Below are 10,607 nucleotides of genomic sequence, written 5' to 3' on the forward strand. Positions count from 1 at the left end.
GCTTCCCATTGTTTAAATGAAGCACTCAGGATTGACCACCACTGAGATTAAATGACCTTTAATAGGCTAATGTGGATTAATGAGAATTTTCATACAGAGAGCCTAATGTAGCCAGGCCTCTGTATCCTTGGTTTCCACATTCGTGGATTCAACCAATCACAGATCAGAAATATTAGAAAAAAATTTCCAGAAAGTTCCAAAAAGCAAAACTTGAACTTGCCACTTGTTGGCAACTATTTACATAGCATTTACATTGTATTAGGCACTATGAGTAATCTGGAGATGATTTAAAGCATATGGGAGGACATGTGTAGGTTGTATGCAAATACTACATGCTTTTATGTAAGGGACTTGGGCATCCCTGGATTTTGGTATCTGCAGGGGGTCCTGGAACTGATTCCCTGTGGACACCAAGGGATGACTGTACAGTGTTTCCCTAAACCTACCTGACCACAGAACTCTGAGAAAACCGAGCTTAGAAAATGCTGCTCCAGGTATGAAAATTAGTATGCTAAAAACAAGTGGAAATAGGAAAGAATAATGGAATTTGGTATCATACAATGAAAGTTACACAAAAGAAAACACACATGAATATGTTGCTAACATGAAAGCCTTTGTTTTTAATTTGATTGATACACAGTTGACAAAATATTTTAGAATAAAATAATCCATTAACAGGCACAAGGTATTTACAGTAACAACTGTGAAAAACATAAAACTGATGTACTCTTAAACAGTAATGTCTATTTATAAAATTTTTTGTTGTGAATCCGGAAGACTTTCAGTTCTGCTCATTACCCTGGTCTGAAGCCCCGACAGATGGTGCATAAGGCCCAGGAGTAGGAGGTGCAACTCTAAAACATTTGGCAAATAAGGATCATCTGTTGGTTTGAGCTCACAGGGAAGTGAAGGGCCAGATCTTGGGGTAAGGTCCAGAATGGAAGACTCCAAAGGAAACAACTAAAGACAAGACCTAAAATCACACTCATGTTTCTCAGTTTCCTACAGGAGGAGGCTGCAAACTATTTTTTAAGTGGACTCAATTTCCCCACTTTTAGCAGAAAATCAGCAACCCTGAGACTCCAATCTTCCATAATATAAAAGTTAATAAACACCTAGAAGTGGTTCAAGATTTATAAATAAATTAATTTTATATGACCAAATAGAAACTTTAAAATAATTTTTATGATGTGAAAATACTTGAGAACAACATTTCTCAAAAATTTCATGCCTAATTCTTAAACATTCTAACGAATAATTTCCAACGTCTGAAATTAGTTGCACAAAAAAAGATACACTTTAACTAGATGTTTTAAATTGAGTACAACTTGCTCTTGTTAAATGGAATGCCTACCTCTTCATATTGTTCAAATATATTGAAATTAATTTTACCCATCTGGAATATACAATATGAATTTATTGACTTACACGACAACCACATAAACAGAGATCAAGAAAAAAATAACCAAACGCTTATGCTTTGTAACACTACTGAGACACAGTACACCATACACGTCAACATCTACTGATCCAACTAGGCTATTTAACTATACTTTCAACAAATGGGTTCAATAAACAACTCTGTAGAGCATATAACCACACTGTATTTAAAAATCAAATTTGCTGCTCCTCCAGTGGAGGTTCCAGAGCTTCCATTAGCTTTTTATTTGCCTCTTCATTATGCCGGCTTTGACAATGAGTTAAATGTTTCTTAAAGCCTCTTGGAAAATTTGACTCAAAATTACAACGTGGACATTTAAGTAAACTTTGCCCATGAGCTGCTACATGATTTTTAAGGAGAGATTCCAAAAGAAAAGCCTTTCCACAAATTGTACACTTGTAAGGACTGTGGACATTATGCTTGTTAACCAAATGATGCAAAACAGCACCTTTTTTCATAGCACGACAGCAACAAATTTTGCAATAATACTTTCCTTTTCCACGCTTCATGTATTTTGCAATCTCTTCTTCAGAGATAAAAGCCTCTTTTTCTTCAGTAAACTGCAGCACATTTTTGGACTGCTCTGGACTAGTCATGTCTATTTTGTTCTCTTTACTAAAATCAATAGATTCCACATCAACCTGCTCTTGATCACTGCTCGATTCTTGGCCCTTACTATCTATCGCATCCAAATCTGTTTTTATATACTCACTGCTGCTAAGCTCAGCATCCGAGTTCTCTTGGTTGTCTGTCTTGAGCTTCTTTGAGGAAGGAAATAAAGTGTCTTCTACGAGTTTCTTAGGCGTAGCTAGCAGTTCTTCCTGAGCCAAAACGTCACACTTTTGATCATCTATGGCATCTGCCTGTAGTTCATCGCCAAGCTCACCTGCCTTCTGAGATTCTGAGAAGACAGCAGCTTTGGGAAGTTCGGGGAAAAGGGCATGTTTCCGGGGCTCTGGAAAAAGAGCACGTTTTCGTGGTTCAGGAGAAGCAGGAGGGGCTGTTTTGGTAGGCTCAGAAAACAGGGCAGGTTTTCTAGGTTCAGTATCAATAGAGAGAACGGGCTTCCAGATATCAGAGGAAGCTTTAGGGGACTCAGATGGCCCAGAAGGACCTGGTTTCCGGGTCTCAGGGAAGACAGGTTTCTGAGGTTCAATAAAAAAGGAAGACTTCCAGAGATCAGGGGAACCACCACGGGAACTTTTCTGGGACTCAGAAAAATCAAGTGAAGCAGGAGAAGTTTTCCGCTGATCAGGGGAAAGCTTCCAGAGCTCTGGAGACCCTGAGGGTTTTCTGAGCTCTGGAGATCCCGCTGGACTACGGATCTCTGGGGACAGTGGTGGGCCTGGTTTGCGAAGCTCAGGCGACACTGGAGGAACTGTCTTCCAATGTTCAGGTGACAAGGTGGGAGCTGTCTTTCGGAGTTCTGGTGGGCCAGACTTCCACGACTCAGGAGATGCCGGGGGAGACTTCCAGGAACCAGGTGAGACTGATGAAGACTTCCAGGACGCAGGTGACATGCATGGAGTTGGTTTCCAAGATCCAGGTGATATAGAAGGAATTGGTTTCCAAGGTCCAGGAGACACAGATGGAGCAGGTTTAGCTGGCTTCCAAGGTCCTGATGATGCTGACGGACTGGATTTCCAAGACCTGGGGGACCCAGGTGGCCCTGGCTTCCAAGAACCTGGTGACACAGCTGGGGCTGGTCTCCGAGGCTCTGGGGACACAGCAGGGAATGGCTTCCAAGGTTCAGGAGACTCCGATGGGGACAGCTTCCTTGGCTCAGGGGAGACAGTCTGGACTGGCTTCCGAGACTCTGGAGACGCAGTTGGGGATGGTCCCCAAGGTTCAGGGGAGGCAGCTAGAACTGGTGACTCTGGAGATGAGGCTGAAGGTGGCCCCAGTGTTTCTGGGAAATGGGAGTGTTTCTGGGGTTTGGGATTAGTAAGAGTTGCCTTTACTGGCTCAGGAGATACAGGAGCAAGTTTCTGTGGTTCTGGAGAAGGAACAGGGACTGGTTTCTGAGATTCAGAAACAAGAGGGACTGGTTTTGGAAGTTCAGGAGAAGAAACAGGGGCAGGTTTTGGAGGCTCGGGAGAAGGAAGAGAAGGTGTCTGTGGCTCAGGAGAAACAACAGGGCCAGGTTTCTGAGAGTCCAGGGAAGTAAGGGGAGTAGGTTTTGGTGATTCTGGAGACATAACTGGGCCAAATTTCTGTGTTTCTATGGAAAGGGCAGGTATAGGTTTCAGGAGTTCTGCTGAATTAGAGGCCATTTTCTGGTGTTCAGGAACAGAAGGGCTGTTCACAGGATCTGCTTCTTTGTTTAACTGATTTTTTGGTTTCTCATTCCATTTCTCTGGGGCTGAATGTTTGGATGTGATGTGATAGTATACATTAGAGTACATCTTGCTGGTGAAAAAGCATTTATGGCAGTGAAATAGCTTTGCGCTTTTCTGGTAAAATATCATTTTACCTAACCCACCAGCATCCATTTCATCACAAAATTCTGGATGGATGGTACCCATGTGGATTTGTACATTTTCATAATCCGTGCCTCTGAAATTGCAGTGGTCACACTCCAAACGTGCCGATGGCTTACGAAGTTCCTGGAATACTTCCATTTTTCTAACATACACGATTATATTCTTTAAAAACAGTGCTGCAATAAAGTGGAGATAAATGATTTTCAGAGAACATAATTTTGAATAAAATGCTGTTTCTAGTCCATTCTATACTTGCATAATAAGTCTAGAATGGCACATGCACTTATTTGATAATATCTCTATAAAGATTTTGAAGAGATGGGAAAAATATAATTAATTTTAAAGTGAGTCCCAAGAACTCTGCTATTTTTACATACATCATCTCATTTAACACTCCTAACAATATGACTCAAATATCACTTTCATTTACAGATGAAGAAAATAATGTTCAAAGAAATGACTTACCCAGGTTATAGGACTATCAGGGACCCAAGCTTCACTCCAGAATTATGTATTGCATGTGCCTTACACTTTGACTCTAAAACCGCGAATCAACAAGCTGTCAGTACGCAAAGCTGAGTAAATATCAAAGCTAAAGCTAGGCTATTAAGGCAGAGCAAGAAACTTTAGGTCCATTTCAGAAAGCACTTGTTAAACTAAATCTAACATGAAAAGACAGCTTTAAAAAAAAGTCAACATATCTTGTAATGTTTTATCCATCCTAATATACTTTTACCCATTCATTTAATAAATTAATTATTTTGTGCCCCATGCTTTTCTAGGTGCTTGGGTTTAAAGGGGTGTCTTGCAATATGGTGCTCATATCAGTTGGGAAGATAAGAATGTGGAGGGCAACACAGAGAAGGCACTCAAGCAGAGATCTTGAATGATGTGATGGAGTTTGCCAAAAACGGCAATTCAGATGGAGGACACCCTTGAGGCAACTTGCTTGCCAGAAAACAAGACTTTTAAACTTTTAAGCTAGCCTTGTTAAGGTGGTAAAAGTAACAGAAGCTCACAGTTAAAAACATACTCATTCACGCAGTACAAGGTACTCACACAGTATCACTCCCCAGGGGTAGCCACTGTACTTATGTGTCACCGAAGAGAAGGTCTATGTTTACACATTCTACACAAATGAGATATTAAGCATATTTTTCTGCAACGAGCTTTCATTTAAGGAAGAGAAGGTGTCTGTGGCTCAGGAGAAACAACAGGGCCAGACTCCAGGGAAGTGAGAAGTACATGTTTTGGTGATTCTGGAAACAACTGGGCCAGGTTTCTGTGTTTCTATAGTAAGGGCAGATACAGGTTTCAGGAGTTCTGTTGAATTAGAAGGCATTTTCTAGGATATTTTTACATACAGAGTAAGCACTGAATTTCCTTTGAATGGGAGAGTATTTCTGAAAGGGAAATTCCTAGAAATGGATTACCTGGTTCAAAGGCTATCTGCAATTGAAACTGACATTTTACCAAACTCTCAAAAAGTTGTGGTACTATTTCACACCAACCAAGAGTGTCGACGTGAAAACTAACTCCCCAGCTCCCTCGGCATCACAGTATCGTTAAACTTCTAATCCTTTCTACTTCTTAGGTGAAAACTGATATCTCACTAGTGTTTTAATGTAGTTTAATGACAAAGACTGAATATTTCCCCGTGTTTATTAGCCATGTGTATTTCTTTTTCTAGGCTGTGCTTTGCCCATTTTTCTTAATTATTTGTAAACAGTCTTTGTATGTGAAAGAAGTCAGTCCTTTTATGGAAACTATCTTCTCACTTTATTATTTGTCTCGACTTTATGATTTTTTTTTTTTACTACATACAATTGGTTTACATAAAAATTAAAAACTTAAAAGTGCTTCCCTTATGACTGTGTTTTAAGTTATGCCTTCCATTCCATTATTTTTTTAATCACTCAATATTTTCCCTATGATAATGATAACTTCATTCTTTTCTTACATTTGTATCTTTAATCCTCTGGGATCCAGCCTATTTTTGACCCCAAATGGATAGTTCAGTCGTCTCAACATTGATTACACATGTAACCAATGACACGTAATGTTCTATTTAGCAATTACTAAGTTTTGTGTACGATGCTACTCTGGGCTCTATTCTATTCCCCACCAGCTCCATCTGGTATGCTCTTCTTAGCGTGGGTATCCAACAACTGCTGAAACAGACTCTGTAACTAACATATTCATGCATCATCATATATATGGGTGTGTATGCTTTTACAGTTTTCCCTCAAGAACTCCAAGCGCTTTTTAAAAACGTACTCATCATAAAATATTCTCTTAAACGTTAGAAAGAAATGTTAAAAGCACACAAAAATACATGCAGAGCAATGCTGGTACAATACCGTTATTAAATATTGTATATTTAATTTACAATATAAATCCAGGACAAGTACTTTTAGAATGGGGAAGAAATATAGACCAACATGCTTTTTCCCTAGTAGACTTACCAGCTGTCTTACTAGAAGTCTTAAAAGCGGTCTTCAAAGGGCAGGCAAGTCTACATGGCTTTTCGACTAAACCACAGAAGACAGTGTGTAGTACGTGAAGAAGGACAAAGATGAGCAGTTGAACCTGAAAAAAACAAAGGAAGGGTAATCAAAATGACTTCTCTGTGAAAATTTGTGTCCTCTGTAATAGAATTCTGCCAATTTCCCTCACTATCCTGCCCCTTCCAACAGCAAGAGGGGTCCAATCCAAAGCCTGGACACTAACTTTAATGAAACGACACCAAAGACTACAGCAGATACTATCCACGACACCATCCTTGTTGAATTTTACTTTAATGATCCACTATGGAATTAATGCGTGACCCTAACCCAGCCAAACCCTTCTCAAACCCACCATCTAACTTCGGCTAACGTGACAAGCACTCAGAAGACTCCTGCCGTGACTACAGGCTATTTTGTCGATTAAAACTTCTTACAGTTGAGGAAACTCAAACCTAGACATTAATAACTTGCTCAAGGTTAGGCAGTCCGCGTCTGATGAAGGACCATACTAACGTTCCGCTATCTATCCAGGTCTCTTTGTCATATATCTTGACCAAGCTAATACAGTGGAATTTAGTAAGATCCTGTAAAGCCAGTAAATGGGCCCAAATCAGACAGATGAAATTTATCAAACATTTAGAATCCAAATATCAATTACAAAGCACCGGAGTATAGTGAACTGCACTGGGCAGTATCCCAGTGGATCACTGTCTCCAGCTCTGAGCAGGAAGGACACTTTAAGATCTTGAGTCCAAACACTGGGAATACGCAAAAGAAAGCAAACAGAATGGTAGGAAGTCCTTAAAAACACGTCATTTGTGAGCACAGACACTTAACTTCAAAAGAGGAAGAATTAAGGATAATATGCAAGCTGTCCAAAAACAAGTGGAAGCCAGCAGGAAAAGAGATTTCAGCTCAACATAAAGTTTTACAAAGTACTCAATCACGGACTAGAATGAGCTGCTCTGTCAGGCAGGAGCCCTCCGTAACCGGGGGCCAATGATTAGTACAGGACCAGAAGGATCCTCAGCGGACTTAAGTCCAACCGTATCATTTTATAATTGAGAAAAGTGATGCTGAGGGAGAGAAGTGACTTGTCAAAGATCACAACAATTAGGTCAAAGAAAACAACAGAAGACCCTGATTTCCTGACTCTGGATCTCTGCTGTAACAATAATGATGTCTTCCCCATGGGGATGTTGCAGAATTGAGCTCAGAATTCAGCTGCTGGGTAGAGGCTAGAAACTGAGATTACTTCCAGCTTCCAGATTATAGCAATTTTCCCCCTAAGTTTCAGAGTTCCTTAGCCTAACTATGAAAGTAACTCTACATTGTGCAGGTTAATAAAAATTTCTCATCCTACATTTCACCTCTACAGACCACATATTGTGTCTAAAAAACATAAGTTTTAATCATGAGTGTTTTGCCAGTCCATCATCCTGTATTTTTCAGTGAAGTTCTACCATATGGTATCACACCTATTTCCATTTTCCATCCAATTTCTTTCTTAACATCTAGCACCATTGGTCTTTTAAAACATTTTGATGCACAGCTCTCCCATGTAAACTCAATATGTAGAGCATGTCTAAAGCTAATTTGCTCTATTAATATATACACAGTAGCACGGCTCTTCACCCTTGCTGATTTTTAAAAAATTATTAAACTTTAGAGATGTTTTAGGTTTAAAGAAAAACTGAACAGAAAGTTCTCTGTTCTCATATACCTCCTTTCCTCCCCTGCACATCCTTTCTCCTATTATTAACACCCTGTATAGTGCGGTAGATTTGTTACAACCGATAAACAAATAACATGTTACTGTTAAAGCAGAAACTCTATACCCGTTCAACAATACCCTCTGAGTCGAATCATACAACACTTGCTCTTTTGTGTCTGACGTATTTCACTTAGCACGTCTAAACTGAAGCATGTATCATAATTTTATTCTTTTTTAAGGATAAACAGCATTCCAACTTTTTTCCCGTTCACCTGCTGATGATCATTTAGTGTCACCGCCTTTTGGCTGCTTCGAAGAAGGCTGCTCTGAACACTGGTGTCCAAGTACCTGGGTCCCTGCTTTCAATTCTTTGGAGTTCACACCTAGGAGGGGAAGTGCTGGATCATGTGACAACTGCATGTTGACACTTTTGAGGAACCACTGAACCACTTTCCACAGCTGATAGCCGCTCCATTTTAATTCCCAGCCACCAGTGCAGGAGTGTTCTAATTTCTCCACGTCCGAACAAACACTCTGGGTGTGAAGTGGCATCTCGTTCTGGATTCCCTTTCCGTAACTCTGACGGCTAAGAGCATCCTTTGACGTGCTGCCTGGCGATCTGCACATCTTCCCGGGAGAGACCCCCACTCAAGCCCTCTGCCCACTTTTACACAGCTTTTTGTTGCTGGGTTATCAGATGCACACCACATTTCTCCCCCTCCGTGGGTTGCCCCGCCGACTTCTGAACAGCACTGATGACAAAGCCCATGCAGCCGAGGGCGGCAGAGAAAACTGCCTCCAGGACCGGACCCGCGGGGCCGGGTCCCGCCTTCCCAGCGCGGTTTTAAACAAAACGTTTCGTGCCTCCACGGGATGACGCAGGGCCTCCCGCCCCTAGTGCCGGCGGCCCCACCCCGCCCGCGGCTCTGGGGGGAGGGGTCCTTCCGCCGGCGCCAGCGACTGGGCCCCTCCTCGGCGGCCGCCCCAGGCTTCCTCGGGACTGCGGCCCGGACGACGCCCCTCCCTGCCCGCCCCGCTTCTCACCGGTGGGCCGCGGGCGGCGTCCAGGCGGGGAAGGACTGCGGGAGGCCGGGCTCGCGGTCCCAGACGGCTCCGCGAGGCCCTGCGGCGCAGCGGCCTCCCGAATGGCGACGAGGCGCAGGCGCGAGCTCCGGGCGCGCGAACGTGCGCGCGGCCACAGAATGGGCCGGAGGGGGCTGACGGGAAGCGAGTTTGGCGCCGCGCGCCCTCCCGCGAAGACCAATCAGATCGCTGGTCGCGGAGCGCCGCTGTGTGGAGAGAGCGCTGGTCTGTCGAGCGGCCCGACCCGCCCCCGGAAGTGACGCGTACTCCCACTCCGCCCCCGGACGCGCCCGCCCCGGCTCCGCCCCAGAAGTTCCAGCGAGCCGGCGGGCCTCAGGGAGTGGCTCTGCTGCCCTGGACGGTGAGCGGTGGGAGGACGGCCGCACTTGTCCCTCCCGCCGGGTCGCGGGTCCGATCCGCGGCCTGGGACCACCCGGCCGCTATGAGTTTTGGATTTGTTTCTGTCTTTGGCCGGGTTCTTTAAAGTTAACAGCTCCGTAGCGCTTAAGTGCCCCGCCGAGACGGTGCTGCGTAGGGAGGGAAACGGCTGGCCGCCAGGTTCCCTGCGGGAGCCAAGGGCATCCACTACCTGAGTTGCAGGCATCTCTGGTCTATGCCTGTGTTTTTTGTTTTATGCTCACTTTCACGCCAAATTTAAAACCTTGCATTCTTTTAACTAATGAAAATAGTCTAACTTTAAATAGTAACTGGGGTGCTTTCTAGGAAATTTTCAGATTTTTGTTTTTGTAGCAAAATGATCCATACTTTTGACCGGTTTTAATAGCTTTATTTAGTTATTTTTGGCTGCGTTGGGTCTTTGTTGCTGCGCGCGGGCTTTCTCTAGTTGCGGCGAGCGGGCTTCTCATTGCGGTGGCTTCTCTTGTTGTGGAGCATGGGCTCTAAGGTGCAGGCTCAGTAGTTGTGGACACAGGCTCAGTAGTTGTGGCTCGCGGGCTCTAGAGTGCAGGCTCAGTCGTTGCGGCGCACGGGCTTAGTTGCTCCGCGGCATGTGGGATCTTCCACGATCAGGGCTCGAACCCGTGTCCCCTGCACTGGCAGGCGGATTCTTAACCACTGCACCGCCAGAGAAGCCCTAGATGTAATAGCTTTAAAGGAAGACCTTCCACGTAATTAAAGGCTTTACAATTCTCAGCTATCTTTTACCTGAGCTGCGTGGACTCCTGGATGGAGGCACCGCCTGGGCTGAAGAGTACCTGCCCAGGTGCGCTGTAAACTCACTGGTGGGAGGGGAGAGGGAGGGGGAATGGGTGACGGGACCACAAGTAAATGAACACCATTCGTCTTTACCTAGACAAACGCTTCCCATCCTCCAACGCCCAACCCTGGAATGAACTTTTGTCTCCTAACTTATGAAAAAG

At 43.8% G+C, this 10,607-nt stretch overlaps 1 protein-coding gene across 4 annotated transcripts; it reads right to left on the reverse strand.

Moving 5' to 3' along the window:
- Window positions 1–600: 600 nt before the first annotated feature.
- On the reverse strand, window positions 601–9,603 carry CHAMP1 (chromosome alignment maintaining phosphoprotein 1). 4 transcript variants are annotated; one of them, XM_036831860.1, is made up of 5 exons: window positions 9,190–9,603; window positions 6,390–6,513; window positions 4,984–5,214; window positions 4,390–4,462; window positions 601–4,100 (listed from the first exon to the last, which is right to left on the reverse strand). In XM_036831860.1, the coding sequence occupies exon 5, from the start codon at window positions 4,060–4,062 to the stop codon at window positions 1,615–1,617; it is 2,448 nt and encodes an 815-aa protein (XP_036687755.1). In that variant the 5' UTR covers window positions 4,063–4,100; window positions 4,390–4,462; window positions 4,984–5,214; window positions 6,390–6,513; window positions 9,190–9,603; the 3' UTR covers window positions 601–1,614. The 4 variants fall into 4 exon arrangements, with proteins under 4 accessions (XP_036687755.1, XP_036687753.1, XP_036687752.1 ...); XM_036831858.1 differs by lacking the exon at window positions 4,984–5,214; XM_036831857.1 differs by lacking the exons at window positions 4,390–4,462; window positions 4,984–5,214 and having other exon boundaries at window positions 9,190–9,602.
- Between the last annotated feature and the right edge of the window lie 1,004 nt (window positions 9,604–10,607).

Source organism: Balaenoptera musculus, chromosome 18 (assembly GCF_009873245.2).
Source record: "Balaenoptera musculus isolate JJ_BM4_2016_0621 chromosome 18, mBalMus1.pri.v3, whole genome shotgun sequence".
NCBI lineage: Eukaryota > Metazoa > Chordata > Mammalia > Artiodactyla > Balaenopteridae > Balaenoptera > Balaenoptera musculus.